This window comes from Molossus molossus, unplaced genomic scaffold (genome assembly GCF_014108415.1).
Source record: "Molossus molossus isolate mMolMol1 unplaced genomic scaffold, mMolMol1.p scaffold_m16_p_2, whole genome shotgun sequence".
NCBI lineage: Eukaryota > Metazoa > Chordata > Mammalia > Chiroptera > Molossidae > Molossus > Molossus molossus.
In genome coordinates this window covers 72,312,322-72,330,943 of record NW_023425355.1, presented here as the reverse complement: position 1 = coordinate 72,330,943, position 18,622 = coordinate 72,312,322, and the positions used below count along the sequence as shown (strand labels likewise).

At 40.6% G+C, this 18,622-nt stretch overlaps 1 protein-coding gene across 2 annotated transcripts in view; it reads left to right on the top strand.

The window, feature by feature from the left end:
* Positions 1-568: 568 nt before the first annotated feature.
* The window catches only part of ARHGEF6 (Rac/Cdc42 guanine nucleotide exchange factor 6), a 293,880-nt gene continuing 275,826 nt past the window's right edge, over positions 569-18,622 (top strand). The window contains exons 1-2 of one of the 2 annotated variants that reach the window (XM_036270036.1): positions 569-857; positions 2,112-2,195. In XM_036270036.1, the coding sequence (XP_036125929.1) occupies positions 693-857; positions 2,112-2,195 (249 nt within the window). In that variant the 5' untranslated portion in view covers positions 569-692. The remainder of the gene's footprint in view (positions 858-2,111; positions 2,196-18,622) is intronic. The other variant, XM_036270035.1, reaches the window with a different exon arrangement.

Sequence of the window (18,622 nt, the reverse complement as noted above, 5' to 3'; positions counted from 1 at the left end):
CAATGTGTTTTGCAAGGAATGATCATAACACACCATCTTTGTGAGACAGTATGAGGACATCCAGCCATTTTGTGGAAGAATTTTCTGAGCCTACCTTCTTTGAGCCATGTTGTGCCAGCATAACTCCCCACAAGGCTCAGATATCTCTGTCCTGAAAGCCAGTTGGCATCATCCTCCTGACAGAAGCCAGATTTTCACTGGGGCTAGACTATTTATTGACTGCATTTCCCAGACTGGCCTAAGAGTGTTTCTTTTCCAAAGTCCCCTGATGTGCTGGCTTACCTCTGTTTTCTAAGAGCAGTTGCCTCCTTTCTCCTCCCTCCCCAGCATCTTCCTCACTTCCTTCCCTTACAGCTTCTTGCACTGTTTCTTTTTTTTTTTTTTTGTATGTTTGTGTTTCTTCTTTTTTTATTCTAACGATTTTTTTTGCAGGTTTTGACAAAGAAATACGTATTATCCAGGGTTTTTGTATTCATTCTCTTTCCACATTTTTGAGTGTGATCTCTGCGGTTTTGAAATCCCATAATTTGAGTAGGTTCCACTGTTGTCTAAGAAAAGTTGTTTTAAAGCTTTGCTCTGCAAACACCAGAGGAGAACTCATAAAAAGGAAGACAACAGCAGATGCAATCGCGGATGTGGCTTAGTTCTTGCCGCTGCCCCAGAGAGCTGTTCAGAGTGTACAGTCCTCAGAAATGAATCCAGAAGAGCAAATCGTGACATGGCTTATATCCTTGGGAGTTTTAGATTCCCCAAAAAAGACCATCTGTGATCCAGAGCAGTTCTTGAAGTCCTCGCTGAAAAATGGTGTAGTGCTGTGCAAACTGATCAACAGACTGAGGCCTGGCTCTGTAGAAAAGGTAAGGGACATTTGTAGTATCTTTAGGAATACTAACCACCAGAGAGCAGCAATAATGTAACCCTTGAGATTTTCTATTGCCCTGGTCTTGGGACTCTCCTATGTTAATCTCTTTCTAAGAATTAATCATTCTTTGTTACTGTTTTCGTAGTTTGAAAAAGTCAGAAAATGAAATGTTATTCTTTAGTAATTGGTCACCAAGTGTTAATATTATAAAAACCTGTTACACAACTGGTACCAGGGGACAAAGAGAACACCTGTATCACCAGCTTATTCAAAAACAAAAACAAACAAAATGACAAGCTTATTCTATCATGGAGATAAGTGTTACACCTCCCTGTGTACCTAGGAGATGTTTTGAACTTGAGGTACATATAAGTCTGTGGAATAATGGGATGATTTATAACAGATGTTGATGGTGTTTAGTGACAGTTTGACTAAAATCAATGTAGATTTTCTTCTCAAAGAAATAAAATATCCATTGAAAAAGTGACTAACAACTAGGAGAAATAATCCTAAATGTCACGTAGGTTTGTTAAAACAATAAAAACCAAATACATGTTTCAAATGCAACATGTGCTCAAAGTGAAACTACCCTATTCTCTTTCAAAAAAAATAAAATAATGTTGGAAACCCATGGTCTCAAAAGTGGATAATTTCTGAAACAGGGACTTTAAGTCAGTTTAAAGTTAGACTTATAGAGTTATGTTCTTAAGGTTAGCAGGGAATGTGACAATGAATCTGTTTTTTTTTTTTTTTACTTCTTAAACCAGTTTGTATTTTCACTGAATAAACTGATTTACTTATAATTTTGTAAACTTGAAAAACAGTGAGAAAATGGTGGTAAAATGTAGATTATTATGATCAAATGAAGAGAACAACAAAGAGGGAAAATATACTTGAATAAATTATTATGAAGAAGAGACAGCGAGGTAATAAGTTGAAAGCAAAACCAAGCTAAAAAATATATCTGGGTTTCTTTGATTTGCTATCACCACACTCAGGCAAAAAGCATGCAAAAGACAGTTTATACGTAGAGATGCTTGAGACTAAAGGTTTGGTGATATTTAAAACAAATACCAACCGTTTAGATTTTTGCATCACTTCCTTTGGTGGTAATTTCTCTTCCTGGACTGACAGCAATGTTGCTTCCTGCTTTAAAAAGCCTGCTTATGTAGTTATCAGCGAATGGTGAATATGGTACACTAGGCCTGGGATGATCGTCTTCAAGTGACATTTGACTATGTTTCTCTAGTACTGTCTGGAGCCCCAAACAGAAGCTGACTGCATCAACAACATCAATGACTTCCTGAAAGGGTGTGCAACCCTTCAAGTGGAGGTAAGCACACCCAGATTGTCTTCCTTATTGTCATCAGTTTTTCACCGTGCTGGTGAAGATAGTGTTGTTGTAAAAGTCCTTGGTTTATTTTCAGTGTTAAACAGAGGAAGCTTTTTCAGAAACCATGGTTGAGATTGGTGGCTCCGCTTGCTAGTTTGGCTTTTCCAGAAACCGTTTGCAAAGTAAAACAAAACTAAAAACTTGGTATCTTTTAGAGAGCATCCAAGCCATGAAAGCAGGCTTCTGATGACAGACCTTGTGTAGGGTGCTTCCCTAGTAAGAGGAACCAAAAGTGGACTGCTGCAGAGGGTCACTACATTCTCCCTGAGTTGGGAAAAAAGGAAAGTCTATTGTTATTTTTTTCCATTAATGCTTTAGGACAGAGGCCTTGAAAGCTGAGATAACCTGGCCCTGGGGTAGAAATTATATATTAAATTATACTGCATTATTTTATATTATGTAGATTTTTACTGTACGTATAGGGGGGTTTACTGCAATTTAATTGGTACTTTCGGCTGTGTGCCAAGTTACTTAACTTCTCTGTGCCACAGTGTTTTTATCTGTAAAATGGACACAATAATGAGGTTGTTTTAAAGATCAAATGAGCCCTGGCCGGTTTGGCTCAGCGGTTAGAGCGTCGGCCCGTGGATCAGAGACACCCAGGTTCAATTCCCACTAAGGGCACGTACCTCTGTTGCAGTTTGTTCCCGGCCCCACCTGGGGTTGTGTGGGTGGCAATCAGTAGATGTGTCTCTCTCATGTCAATGTCTCTCTCTCTTTCTCCCTTTTTCCCTCCTGCTCTATCTGAAGATAAATGCAAAAATGTCCTTGGGTGAGAATTAAAAAAAAAAAAAGCAAATGAAATACTGCATAATAATTTATAACTAAGATCTCCAGCCTCAAAACCTCTATGAGATAATTTATGTAGAGTGCTCAGTACAGGATCAGGGACATAAGAAGTGTAGACATGCGTTAGTAGTATTATTTCTGGAGAAGTACTAGTAGTAGTTTGAACATGGACCCTGATACTAGATTGCTTGACTTCAAATCTCAGTTCTCTCATACAAGTAGCTTTGTTACCTTTGTTTGACATGTTACTTAACAATGCCTCTATGTTTCATACTCCTCAGCTGTAAAGTGGGAATAATATTATTACCTATCTCATAGAATTGGTGTGAGATTTCAATGAATTCATGTTCATTGAAGAGTACCTGACACATAGTATTCTTCAAGTACGAGCTACTATTATTAATAATAGTACAAGTAGCTTTGCCCCACATAAAATTGGCTTGCTTCAGAATTTTTCCTAAAGTTAGCCATAACATCAAGCTGTACTTGTCTCAGAATATTTTATTCCAGGTTTCTCAATTTCACAATTTTAGCTTGCATGTGTGCCTGCTTATGCATACACAAACATTTGTATGGGCACATGTATGTGCATGAGCACGTGTGTGTGTATGGGCACTACTGTGTATGGCTTTTGAGGTAGTAAGTATATCCTGAGACCACTCTGTACACCTTATACAATGATGGTTACTATGCAACATATTTTCACCTTTATTTGGTAAATAAAACATGGTGAGGTTGCCATGATTTCTGAACTCTGAAGCTGCCAGAAGGTATACTAAACTGTTTTTCAGTCCTAAGAATACTAGATAATACAAAAACACCTCTTGAGTCTGGCATTGTTGGAAAATGAGTCATTTCACAAAAGTGGATTTTTCTGATAACTGATGTTTATGTCTTTAAGCACCAGTTTCCTCGTCTGTATAATGAAGACATTAATAATATTTATTGCAGCCCTGGACAGTGTGGCTCAGTTTGTTGGAGTGTCATCCTATGCACTAAAGGGCTGTGGGTTTGATTCCCAGTCAGGGAATATACCCAGGTTATGGGTCTGATCCCTGGTTGAGGCAAGTAAGGGAGGCAACTGATTGATGTTTCTCTCTCACCTCTCTCTCTCTTGCTCTCTCTCTCCCTTCCTCTCTCTAGAATCAATGAAAACATATTCTTGAGTGAGGATTAAAAATAATAATGATAATAATATCTATTGCATAGGATGGTTTTAAGGATCAAATGGAAAAATACATCTAAGGCACTTAATATATCACTATATATAAGGCATGCATAATAGCTGCTCAATGTTACTGTTATTACTAGGCAGTATTGTATGCAAAATTGCGCCTGTAAAAGGTATATAGGAGACATATTGAGGCACTCCTATAACCCTAAGGGAAATCTAATGAAATCAATACATGAGACTGAAAGGTGAGCAAGGGTGCACCTAGCAGCCAAGAATACTGACTATCCAGTCTTGAGATCCCAGATTGCTAAGAGACATGCCTAAATGCCAATCTTTTCAAAGTTTTAAAAATCAACTTATTTTTAACTAACCATATTTGGCATATAACACTGTAAATTTAAGGTGTACAATGTGTTACTTTGATATAATTATATATTATAATATGATTACCCACAGTACATAATTATAGTACTATATTATCTATATTTATTATACTGTGCATTAGATCACTATGGCTTTTTTACTAGTCATTGTAAGTTTGTACCTTTAAACAACATCAATTTTTATCCCCTCACCCCATTTCCTGGTAACCACCATTTTACTGTTTTTTTCAAGTTTGACTTTTTTTAGATTGCACATATAGATAATATCATACCCTACTTGTCTTTCTCTCACTTATCTCACTTAGAATAATGTGCTCAAGGTCTATCCATGTTGTTGCAAATGGCAGGATATCCACCCTTTTCATGGCTGAATAATATTGCACTGTGTATATATGAAACAGGCACCTCTTAGACATCAGAGAGGTGTTATAGGACAGCCTCCTGAGTCAGAGGGAGAGGGCTGTCCCCATCCTCAATTCTTGTTTTCTTATACAAACAACTTTAAAGGAGAAAACTCCAGGCAATTGTGGTGTTAAAAAACAACAGCAGCAACAATTTATTAAAGAAAGCAAGTTCATTAAAGAAGCAAGCAAATCTGTACATCTGGCTTCTGAAGCACAGATGGGCTCTCAGCAAGTCTAAGAAGACAGCTGGGTGGGGGTCCCAGGCCTTATATAGCACCCCTGTGTATAGGTTTCCAAATTTCTATGCTGAATATTTTGGTACAGTTTAATTCTCAAGGTTCCTTTTTACTTTGTTGTGGCTTTCCCAGAATTCATGTAAAGCACCTGGTAATTTTATCTTGTCAAGCCTTGAGACTGCTGGCTTTTCTGCTTAAGAGTAAAAAAGAATAAAATTTCCCCCTTTCCCCTTCCCTAAAACAACTTATTTCTTTGTTTAGTGGGTGATAAAGACTCCCCCCTTCTCTCCCCCTTTCCTGTGTTCTCTCATTAGGGAGGCTTTTAACCATTTGCTCTTGGTGTACTTGGCTGGAGAAGATAATAGCGTGTTATTTGCAGGCCAGCTGCAAATTGGCCATACTCTTTGGCCTTTGTTTTTATTGTTTTTGTGTTAGTCCTCACCCAAGGATATTTTCCCATTGGTTTTAGATAGAATAGAAAGGAGAGAGAGAGGGAGGGGGGGGGGGAGAGAGAGAGAGAGAGAGATGAGAGAGAAACATTGATTGGTTGAGATGTGCCTCCCACATGACCTAGACCAGGGCTGGGTATTAAACCTGAAACCCAGGTACATACCAGAGACCACGAATCAAACCCAAGACCCTTCAGTCCTGGGGCTGATGCTCTAACCACTGAGCCAAACCAGGCAGGACGGTTTGGCCTTTGTTTTAACTTCCCTGTCTCAGTTTCCCTATTTCTCCTGCCCTGGAATTTTCCTAGCTTCTTCTTATCTTATAACATATACACCATATCATTTTTATTCATTTATCCACTGATGGGTATTTAGGTTGTTTCCATATCTTGTTACTTTATATAAAATATCTTTCAGGTCTAAAGTACTTTGCATGGTTCCTAGTATAGGACATGCTTAATAGATTTTTGTTGATGCTATAAAACTACTAATCTACAAAAAATACAAGAACAGGGCTTGACTGTTGCCCAGAGCACACTATTAGTTATCTAAAGAAAGAGTATCAGCTTTAAATGGTCACTTTGGAAATGCAGAACAATGAAGCCAGAGATGCAACAGCACACTGACAGTTTGAGTATTGGCTGTGGGACATGGTGACCACTTTAAAGAGCTGCTGCCTTGCCCAGCTGGCATGGCTCAATGGCTGAGCATCGACCTATGTGCACCAAGAGGTCACTGGTTCATTTGCCAGTGAGGGCACATGCCTGGATTGCAGGCTCAATCCCCAGTAGGGGTGTGCAGGAGGCAGCTGATCGATGTTGATGCTTCTCTCTCTCAACCATTTTTTTTAATCTGTCTCCCTCTCCCTTCCTCTCTCTCTAAAAAATCAATTAAAAAACATAAAATAAAGAGCTGCTGCCTTGTGACCCTCTGGGTGTCCAGTTGGCCTTTCCAAGTGACTTCTATCTTTGTGTTCTCATATGGCTATAGTGTCCTAGAGTCTCAGAGGATCACACAGCTAGCAACTGGTCAGGTAAGTCTGCTGAGACACCTGGGAAACAAAGCACTCTCTGAAGCCTCCCCACAATTTTTTATTTTTTATTTTGATGAAGTCAAATTCATCTATTTTTTCTTTTGTCGCTTGTGTTTTAGGTAGTATGTCTAAGAAATCATTGCTTAATGCAAGGTCATGAAGATTTATTCCTACTTTTTCTTCTAAGAGTGTTATAGTTTTAGCTCTTACATTTATGTCTTTGCTCTATTTTGAGTTAATTTTTGTATGTGGTATGAGGTAAGGGTTCCAATTCATTCTTTTACCTGTGGGTATCCAGTTGTCTTAACACCGCCATTGAAAAGATTATTCTTCTCCCCACTGACTCGATTAATGTAGCTTTGTAATACATTTTCAAATCAGAAAGTGAATTTTCCAACTTAGTTCTTCATTTTAAAAATCATTTTGGCTATTCTGAAACCCTTTGGTGCCCATATGTATTTTAGAATCTGCCTGTCCATTTCTGCAAAAATGCCAGCTGGAATTTTGATTGAGATTGTGTTCAATCTGTATGTTGCTTTGGGGACTATTGCCATTTTAACAATATTAAGTCTTCTGATCTGTAACACAGGATGTCTTTCCATTTATTTAGGTCTTTTAAATATTTATTCAACAACATTGTGCGGTTTTCAGTGCACATGCCTTATACCTCCTTGGTGATATTTAATATCTTATGTGATATAATAAAATACCTTGGTGGTATTTTATTCCTTTTGATGCTATTGTAAATGGAATTGTTTTCTTAATTTTACATTTGGATTGTTCATTGCAAGTATATAGAAATAAAATTGATTTTTGTATAATTATCTTATATTCTCCAATTTTGCTGAACTTTGTTAGTTATTATTGTTTTTTAGATTCCTTGTGGTTTTCTTGTATAATATATCATCTGTTCATAGAGATAGTTTTGTTTCTTCCTTTCAAATTCGGGTGTCTTTTATTTCATTTTCTTCCCTAATTTGCCTGGCTAAAACTTTCAGTAAAATGTTGAATAGAAATGAGGAGAGTTGATATTCTAATCTTGTTTTTGATCTTGGGGGAAGTTTTCAGTCTTCTACCATTAAATATGATGTTAGCTGTGGGTTTTCATAGATTAACTTTATCAGGTTGAAGAAATTCCCTTCTATTCCCACTTTTTTAAAATGTTTATTTATTTATTTATTTATTAAATCAGGAAAGGATGATGGATTTTGTCAAAGGTTTTTTCTGCTTCTGCTAAAATGACCATTGGTCTTTGTCCTTTATTGTATTGATATGTGGTATAACACTGATTAATTTTGATATGTTAAGTCAATCTTGCATTCAATAAATCCCAGTGGGTCATATTGGATACACATATAGAGATTTGTGCACATCTGGGATTATTCTTGAAGTTTTTTTTTTTTCTTTCATAAAAATAAAATTACTATGTCAAAATTCTATAGGTACTTTCAAATTCCCCTACTAAAATGCTATATGAAGTTCTACTTCCAACAATAGTGTAGAAAGTGCCTTCTTCCTCATGTCCCTGGCGGCCCTTGATATTATTTTTATGTTCATTAAACTGTTGGGTGACAATGGTATTTTATTTATTGCTATATTTTGTATTTCATGATTCCCAGTGAGTTTGGATATTTTTGCTTTTGAACATCTTATCTCTCCTTTTTATTCAATTTGTATTTCTTTTTCTGTGAACCAAATATATATATCTGGCCTATTTGTTTACAGAATAGAGAAAGCAGTGAGGACACACAGGCCTCAAGGTAAATCTTCCAGAACATAAGAAAAAATTCTAATTTCTAGGTACAATGTCACTAATGTGATTAGGAAGTCCCTTGACGAGTTTAGCAATGGTGGTTTTGGTTTTGTTTTATTTTGAACTTGGTGGGAGTCAGGGACATACACAGTTTTTCTGATCCTTCCAGAGTGGCCTGGGTGGTTGGTTCCTCTCTGACTGCACTGTCCTGTGGTTAGTTTTCCTTTCAGCGAGGATTCCCATAACACATCCCCAGCAGGTCCTCCTGCATTGTCTCCTGCCACTCTTACTACCAACTCATTGTCAAGGACCTGTTACCATTTACTATTCTGCTCCTGAGCCAAGCCTACTTTGGAAAATGATGTTTTATTCATGAAGGATTTCATTGAAAACATATGAGGCTCAGTTAGTCTCCCTCTCTCTCTTTCTCTCTTTCTCTTTCTCTTTCTCTCTCTCTCTCTCTCTCTCTCTCTCTCTCTCTCTCTCTCTCTCTCTCTCTGTGTCTCTAAAGCTAGTGTGAGTATGGCTTTTTCTGTTGCCCCCACCCCCACCCCCTCACTGCCTCCTATCTCCCTGACTCACTCCATCTGCCTTGTCACTGGAACAGCATGGGTGCCCTCCCCAAAGTGGGGCCTGTGGGATGGATGATTTGCCATTTCACAGGGGCTGCTCTGCAGGGAAGCAGTTTTGGAAGATCTACTAATGATCGTGAGTCAAGGCTAAATCTCCCATAAAAGAGCTCCAGCTCTAGGAAAGTAGAACCTCCCTGGAGGAGTGAGGCATAAGAGCAGGCAAATATCCAGTAGCTGTAGTAGTTATCAGCAGGCCTTCCTTCAAGCTCTGAGCCTGCCACTTGTGTGAAGTCAGAGTCCCCTTTTCTAGGCTTTTGTTGACTCATCTGTAAAATGAAAAGGTTAGAGTAAGGATTGGTAATGTCTAACTGTTGGACACTTTTTTTTTTTTTAACCTCATCCGAGGACATTTTTTTTCCATTTTTTGTACAGACAGAGTGGGAGGGAGAGGAAGAGAGAGAGAGAGAGGGAAACATCGATGTGAAAGGGACACATCGAGTGGCTGCCACCCGCACGACCAACCAGGGCCAGGGACAAACTGCAACCTGCAACCGAGGTACATGCCCTTAGTGGGAACCGAACCCGGGTCTCTCAGGACCGCAGGTGGACGCTCTAACCGCTGAGCCAAACCAGCCAGGGCTGTTGGACACTTTTTAATTGGCCCCTTTCCATCAGTTTTCGCTGGGAAAAACTGTATATTTAGCTGCTCAGTTTGAGCTAATCAGAAGACTAAAGAGGATTTCAGTAAAAAAATTTTTCTGTTGAACAAATCTGACACTCCTAGTGAGTTCCACGAGTAACATTAAATGACACCCATGACTCTGGCCATCCTAATGTTTTACCAAATGCATTGTATTTCTTTAATAACTGGATTTCAATAATGTTATAAATATTTCCCATCTATCATGAATCTTTTTATCTCCCTCAGACTACTTGATTTGGGGGCCTGTTATCAGAGAGCCCAGGAAGGGCATCCAGGATAGTTCTGGGAAGGGAATAATGTGGAGGGCCACTGGAGAATGCTTCCTTGCTTGGATGTCTCAGCAGCTCACCATAAAGCCTGGAGTTTCAATTGGCGTTTGGGGTGGAGGAGGAAGAGGGCCACAAGGACAGGCTAGTCTGTGAGGCTGGGATTCTGCCCGAGGCTCTGGCACTGGCCTGCAGCAGAGCAGGTGCTGGCAGCCCTGAACTCAGGGCTGAAGCAGGCGGCAGCAGCAACATGCGCAGTGTGGCCGCTGCTGCTACACAAGGGCTTGAGCTGCTGCCAGGGCTGCTTGGGCTGCTTGGGCTGCTGCTGCTTGCTGCTCTGCCCTCAGCTGCTGTCACTTCCAGTTCCTACTTGGGGGATCCAGGTCCGGGTCACTGCTTACTCGCTGCTGGCCGGGTCTTTCCAGGCTGCTCTCCCTCCCAGGCAGGAGGGGCCAACGTGGGCAGTTGAGCTGGTCCCCAAGGAGCCCAAAAGGCAGGTTTTCCAGGCAGCCGCTCCCGGCCCGCCACCGCTCAGCGCACCAAGCTGGGCGCGTCCCCACCCCCCAACATTTGGCCCTGCAGTCCTCCGCTCGCTGAGGGGAAGGAAGAACTTAAAGGCAAGAATCTGGCTTCCCTTTAGGTTAACAAATAAGGCATAAAATCAATTTCTGGACCAGAGAGGTTACCGGCGTGGCACGGAGTTTTAAGACGGGCGCCCCTTCCTCGCCCGTGTCCAAGAGCAAAGTTGCAGCCGCCCCTCCCCACCTGGGGGAGCCGAGCCCAGCTCTCCAGTTTCGCCCTGTAGCGGCTGTGCTCAGGGCACGGTCCCAGATCCAGCTGGGTTGAACAATTCCCGCAGCCTTGGCACAGAATAGCCCTCCGGCTCTCCGGCCCCGTGACTTTGGAGGACAAGCCGCTTCCAGGAGGTGGCAGCGGCAAGGCTGGAATGAGCAAGCAGCCAGAAGACAAGCGGGCAGCGGCTGAGCCAGGTGACTTGCCTGAGGGGCAGCGGGTCAGGGGAAAGGGAGAGCCCGAAGGCTTGGGGTGGTGCCCAAGGCGCCACCCCCCCTCAGAGAGGAGCCGCCCTTCCACTGCCATGGCTCCCAGCCCTAGCCTCTGGGTCCCTTCTCTGCCAAGGCCTCCCAGTACACTGAGATCCAGGGTGCCCCAAGGGAGGGCGGGGGCTAAGGGCTCCAGCTAAGGGCGCAGAGCAAGGACGCGCCAAACTTAGGGGCAAGTTGTCCTGCTCTGACCGCAAGGTTTGCATCAGATCAGACTCCTCTTCTACACCCTTCCCCCTAGCTCCCCAAAATGGTCAAGGAGTCTACACTACCATTTTTAAAATACTAATTTGATGCCTCTCAGTCCCATCCCTGGCATCTGTACGTTTGGGGATATTTTCAGCGATGAGTACACAGGTCTGTCATAGGAATGGTTTGTGGTTGGGGAAAGACCTGTACTCTACAAGATAGATGTTCCAACTTGCCCGTAGTTAATTTCGAGTTTACATTTTCCAGTCATTAGAAAACCCAACAGGTATTTGAGCTATTCATTCCTTATCTCTAGAGTGGAGAGCCCTTAAGTTTATCTCTGTCTCTTAAAAAAATCTTATATTCGTATTTTTGGTTTGTTACTGGTTTTGGATATAGAGGTGACTCACATGACTTTCTTTTCTTAATATGTAGTGGGAATAAAAATAGAGTAAAGGAGTATATTTTTCTATGCAACTGTGTATATTTTTTGTCAACAAAAGCTTCACATAAAACAAAAAGTATTATAGAATAGGATCAATTTCAGTTGATGTTTTGTAAAGTATTTTAAAAATTTAAAACAAGATTCTAAGTTCTAAACTGCTTTTCTAACTTACATTTGCCTGGCAATCCCACAATTTGTCCTTGAACTTCCTATCTTAATTCTGATATTGACTATGGTAAGAAGAGCTTCAATGACATCATTTGCTCCAGCAACAGTTCTGGTGTTTTGTGACTGAGAACACCTCTCCCCAAAACAAGGCCTGGGCCTGTCCTTATATTTTAGCTGAGGCATTTCCAAGGATTTCTCTTAAGCAAAGTATTATGCTACATTCCAGGAAATGCTGCAGTCCCTTCTTACATAAAGGAGATTCACAGTCTATTGTAGTTTCTGGGTGTGCTTGATGCAGTTAATATCAGAGAGTTCTCAGTCTTCAGGAGTGGCGGTGGTTGGTGGTTGGTGATTGGAGTTTGGAATAAAGTAAATTTCCAGCTAGTGTTCTCATCTTGCATTTATTTGCTGCTTAATATTTTTGGAATGTCTTCTATTTATCTGCAACTCACCGGGCCCTTGTAATGGATGTGGGAGAGATGGCATTGCTTTTATTTGACAGAGAAACAAAAGTTTAGTTCACCAAAGTCAGGTTGCTTACCCGTGGTAGTATCAAAATTCTAACCTGGATTTTCTGCTTCCAGCTCAGGGTTGTGTTTGTTTGTCTTTACTAAAACATGACATTTTATACAAAAATATTTTATTTTTTACATGTTTTATGGATGATATATCTTCCAAATTACTAATTTTTTTCTGTTCTTTGTGCCAACTCACACCTCGGCCTTGTCTTTGCACAAGGCTGGCACTGTTCTTATGGGAGCGTATAGGACAAAGCTTTTGAAAGGAGGGTCTGTGGTTTGTATTTCCCAAGGTCAGCCTCCTCTCCATTCATCTTCATGGATAACAAGTGCTGAATAGAGTGAGCCACTAGGGGCCATAAATGTCTGATATTCATTTGACATCACTTGTTCAAGTATAATTTTACTTCTGTCTTTACAAAGAGACTCATTCAGGAGGAAAAATTGGAGAGCATGAGTTTCCTTTATTTAGCAATCTGCTTATCACTGTACTTAAGGAAGTTAGATGCAAAGAAGGAAGAGGAGTTGAATACCCACTATTTCTCAAGCACCTACTATGTTTTAGGTACTGTACTAATGCTTTATGTTATTTTATTTAATCCTCACAACAATCCTGGGAGGGAGGTCACATTGTGCTCATTACATAGTGGTGGTTTGTGGATGATCCAGACAACTGTCTCACACTGCAAGTCTCACAGTGCCAAAATGTAATCACTGACGTACCTTATTCCAGAAATCATTCTGCTTGCCATGTCAGGCTGTTTCTCTAAAAGAACTGATCAGAAATACAGGAACACCTAGCCCCTTGGTTTTCAGACATAGCTACAATTAGAGACACCTGGTGTGCTTTTAAAAAATATTATTGAGAGTATTATAGATGTCACACCCCCCCCCTTTGATCCCCTCCACCTGGCTCCCGCCCTACTCCAGGCCCTCATCTCACTATTGTCTGTGCCCAAGGGCTACGTATGTAAGTCATTTTCTTAATCTCTTCCTGCACCCTGCCCCCTACCCTCTGAGACCTATCAGTCTGTTTCATTCTTCCCTGTCTCTAGACCTATTTTGTTCATCAGTTTACTTTGTTCAATGGATTCCACATATAAATGAGATCATGTGATATTTGTCTTTCTCTGACTGGATTTTTTTGCTTAGTATAATAATCTTCTGGTCCATCCATGCTGTCGCAAAGAGTAAGAGATCCTTCTTTTTTATAGCTGCATAGAGTTTCATTATATAAATATACCACAGTTTTTTTATTTTTTATTTATTCATCCACTGGTGGGCACTTGGGCTGTTTCCAGATCTTAGTTATTGTAAATAACACTGCTATGAACATAGGGGTGCATATATTCTTTCAGATTGGTGTTTCAGAATCTTAGTGCATATTCACAGAAGTGGGATTGCTAGGTCACATGGCAGTTCCATTCTTAATTTTTTGAGGAAGCTCCATACTGTTTTCCACAGTAGCTGCACCAGCCTGAAATCCCACCAGCAGTGTACTAGGGTCCTTTTTTCTCCACATCCTCACCAGCACTTGTTTGTTGATTTATTGATGGTAGCCATTCTGGCAGGTGTGAAGTGATACTTCATTATGTTTTTAATTTGCATCTCTCTAATGATTAGTGACGTTGAGCATTTTTTCATATGTCTGTTGGCCATCTGTATGTCCTCTTTGGAAAAGTGTCTGTTTAGGTACTTTGCCTTTTTTTTTTTTTTTTTTTTGGTTAATCCTCACCAAAATATATATTTTCTATTGATTTTTATAAAGAGTGGAAGGAAGGGAGGGAGGGAGGGAGAAAGAGAGAGAGAAGGAGAGGGAGAGAGAAGAAAGAAAGAAGAAAGAAAGAAAGACATTGAATGGTTGCCTCCCTCAGTTGCCCCAACTGAAACCAGAAATCAAGCCCATGACCCTTTTGTGTGTGGGCCAACACTCTAACTGCTGAGCCACACCAGCCAGGGTCCATTTTTAATTGTATTGTTAGTCTTCCTGTTCAGTGGTATGAGTTCTTTATATATTTTGGAAATTAACCCCTTATCAGATGTATCATTGGCCAATATGTTCTCCCATAAAATGGGTTCCCTTTGCAATTTGAGGATGGTTACTTTTGCTGTGAAGAAGTTTTTTAGTTCAGTGTAGTCTCATTTGTTTACTTTTCCCTGTTTCTCTTGCCCTAGAAAATGTATGGTGAAAATTCTGCTACATGAGATGTCTGAGATTTTACTGCCTGTGTTTTCTTCTAGGATTTTTATGGTTTCACAACTTGCGTTTAAGTCTTTTATCTATTTCAAGTGTATTCTTGTGTATGGTGTAAGTTGGTGGTCTAGTTCCTTTTTTTTTTTTTTTGCATTTACCTGTCCAATTTTCACAACACTTTATTAAAGATACTCTCTTTACTCCATTGTATACTCTTGTCTCCTTTGTCAAATATTAATTGACTCTAATGGTGTGGGTTGGTTTCTTGGGTTTCTGTTCTGTTCCATTGATCTATATACCTGTTCTTGTGCCAGTACCAGGCTGTTTTGAATGCAGTGGCTTTGTAATATGACCTGATATCTGGAATTGGTATTCCTCCAACTTTCTTCTTTCTTTTCAAGATTGTTGTGGCTATTAGGGTTCTTTTTGGTTCCTTATAAACTATTGGGGTATTTGTTCTAGATCTGTGAAATACGCCATTTGTATTTTAATAGAGATTGCATTGAATCTATAGATTGCTTTGGAAAGTATGGACATTTTAATGATGTTGGTTCTTCTAATCCAAGTGGTAAATGATTCCACTTTTTATTTCTTCCTCTATTTCTTTTTTCAATATCTTTCTGAGAACAGGTCTTTTACCTCCTTGGTTAAGTCTATTCCTAGGTACCTTAATTTTTTTGTTGCAATGATAAATGGGATTTTTTTTAAGTTTCTCTTTCTGAGTGTTCATTATTGGTATATGAAAATGCCAATGGTTTCTGGATGTTAATTTTGTATTTTGCTACTTTGCCAAATTCATTTATTAAATCTAGTAGTTTTTGGTGGAGTCTTTAGGGTTTTCTATGTACAATATCATGTCATCTGCGAATAATGACAGTTTCATTTTCTCCATTCCAATTTGGATGCGTTTTATTTTTTTCTACTTGTCTGATTACTGTGGCTAAGACTTTCAGTATATTGAATGAGAGTGGCAAAAGTTTCCCTGTCTACTTTTGCTCAGTGGTTAGAACATTGGCCTTCAGACTGAAGGGTTGCAGATTAGATTGCCGGTCAAGAGCATGTACCTGGGTTGCAGTTTTAATTCCTGGCCCTGGTAGGGGTTATGAGGGAGGCAACCAGTCAATGTGTCTCTCTCACATCAATGTTTCTCTCTCTCTCTCTCTCTCTTTCTCCCTCCCTTCCACTTTATCTCTATCTAAAAATTAATGGAAAAATATCCTCGGGTGAGGATTAACAAAAACAACAACAAAAGAATGGCAAAGCGAACATGCCTGTCTTCCTGCTCTAAAGGGAAATGATTTTAGTTTTTGCCTATTGAATATGATGTTGGCTGTAGGTTTGTGATATGTACCCTTTATTATTTTAAGGTATGATGCTTATATTCAAGCTCTGATGAGAGTTTTTATCAGAAATGGGTGCTGGATTTTGTCATATGCTTTTTCAGAATCTATTTATATGAGTGTATGATTTTTATCTTTCATTTTGTATAAATGTGTATCACCTTTATTAATTTTCAAATATTGTACCAGCCTAGCGTTGCTGGGTTAAATCTCACTTGGTTGTGGTGAATACCTTTTAAAATATATTGCTGGATCCAATTTGCTAATATCTTGTTGAGTATTTTGGCATCTATGTTTATCAGGGATATCGGCCTGTAATTTTCTTTCTTTGTAGTGTCTTCACCTGGTTTTGGCATTAGGATTATGCTGGCCTAATATAAAGAGTTTGGAAGTCTTTCTTCCTCTTGCATTTTTTGGAATAGTTTGAGGAGAATAGGTGTTAGTTCGTCTTTGAATGTTTGGTAAAACTCCCTGTATTCTGGGAGTTTGTTGATTACTGCTCCAATTTCCTTAGTTGTTATTGGTCTGTTCAGGTTTTCTCATTGTTTCTGGTTGAAGTTTGGAAGACTGTATGATTCTAGGAATTGATCCATTTTGCCTTGGTTGTTAATTTGTTGGCATATAGTTCTTCATAGTATTTTTTTACAATCCATTGTATTTCTGTGATGCCAGTTGTTACTTCACTTCTTTCAGTTATGATTTCAGTTATTTGGGTGTTCTTGCTTTGTTTCTTGGTAAGTCTGGCTAAACATACATCTATCTTGTTTGTTTATTTATTTATTTAATTTATTTTTGTTACAGATGTTTCTCCTTTTCCCCCACTGATTCCCCCTTCTCCCCTCCCCGCCCTGTCCCCAACTTTGTTGTCCATGTCCATTGTTCATGCATACATGCATATAAGTTCTGTGGTTTATCTCTCCTCCCAACTGCCTCTTCTGGAGATGTACCCCACTTCCATGTCTCTGGGACTACCCCATTCCTCAGACTGTTAAACTCATTATATTCCACAAATAAGTGAGATTATGTGATATTTGTTGTTTTCTGCTTGGCTTGGTTTGCTTAGGATAATACTCTCTAGGTCCCTCCATGTCGTCTCAATGGATAAGAGATCTTTATTTCTTACAGCTACATAGTACTTCATTGTGTATATGTACCACAGCTTTTTTATCCATTTGTCTACTGATGGACATTTGGGCTGTTTCCAGATCTTAGCTATTGTAAATAGTGCTGCCAAGATCATGGTGGTACATATATTCTTTCTGATTGGTGTTTCAGGCTTCTTAGAGTATATTCCTTGAAGTGGGATCACTGGGTCAAATGGAAGTTCAATTTTTAATTTTTGAGGTAACATCATATCGTTTTCCATAGCGGCTGCACCAGTCTGCATTCCCACCAGCGTGTACTAGTCTCAGTTACTCAGTGCCTTGGAATGTAGCCCTGGTGTTCTGCATAAGAGGATTTCCAGAGGGTGGGATAGATGCTGGTTGTTAATGAGCCTCAATTTACATTTCTTTGCCTCACCTGGGAAAGGCTGAATCTCCAAAGGTGGGGGCTACTGCTTTTCCCCACAGCTCTGGGAAGGAGCACACTGGTCACCGTCCTTTGTGATTGCAACTTAGAAAAAAACTCTGAGTGTCCTCCAAATCCCGGTTGTCCTCACAGAGTTCCAGTCCAGTCTGCCCTCTGTCTGCCGTAGCCCCCAGGAGATGCTGTGGTCATTTTAGTGCTCTGTCCTGGCTGTCTGCCCTGTGGAGCATGCTTGGTCTTTATTCTCCAAGGGGGCTGCTCACAGCTAAGTCTGCTACTGTCCATGGGATCCCAGCCCGCCACTCTCTCATGCCTTTGCTGATTCTACCAGTGTCCCTGTTTATATGGTCCTGTCCTGCTCCTTTTCTGTTGCTTTTTTTTTTTGAGTATTTGTCTTTATTTTGGTTGTAATTTCCATTTGGTCTTGGGAAATTGACTGTGTAGCTTCCATTCACACTGCCTCCTTTTTCACATCCTCTAAGCCTGTCTTGTGTGCAGCTGGGTCACACAGGCCTCTCTGGTACTTTTCCCATTGTAGGTCCCACAGATAACTGGAACACGCAGTCCCTTTGTGGACCAGGCTCTATGCCTATGTTATGGGCCGCTGGTTTGCACAGGCCTCTCTGGTGCTTCAGCACCCTGTGGGTCCAGCGCGTAACTGGATGGCACAGTCCTTGCTGGTTTGCGCAGGACTCTGGTGCTTCAGCACCCTGCAGGTCCAATGGGTAATTAGATCTCACAGTCCCTGGTGGGTTGCACTGGCCTCTCTTGTGTTTCAGCACCCTGCAGGACCCGTGGGTAATTAGATCGCACAGTTTCTGCTAGGTCTCACAGACCTCTCTGGTGCCCCTGCACCCTGCAGGTCCACCAGGCAGGGAGCTGGATCGCACCAGTCTCTCTTGGGCTTGGGCTTCACACTGGTCTTGTGAGCTGCTGGACAACACAGGCCTCTGTGCAGTCCCAGGTCCCACTGCTTGTGGCTGGGAAGTGCTGCTGCCCTGTAGGGCTCAACTCCTGCTCAGCTTTTACTATGGTTTTTGGGGATGGGTCTCCGCTGCTGGTCTCTGCTTCTGTTGACTGGGGATGGATGTATGCTCCCTAGCCTCTGTTTCTGGGGGTATATCTCCACTTTAATCAGGCTGCTACTATGGGGGATGGTGCTG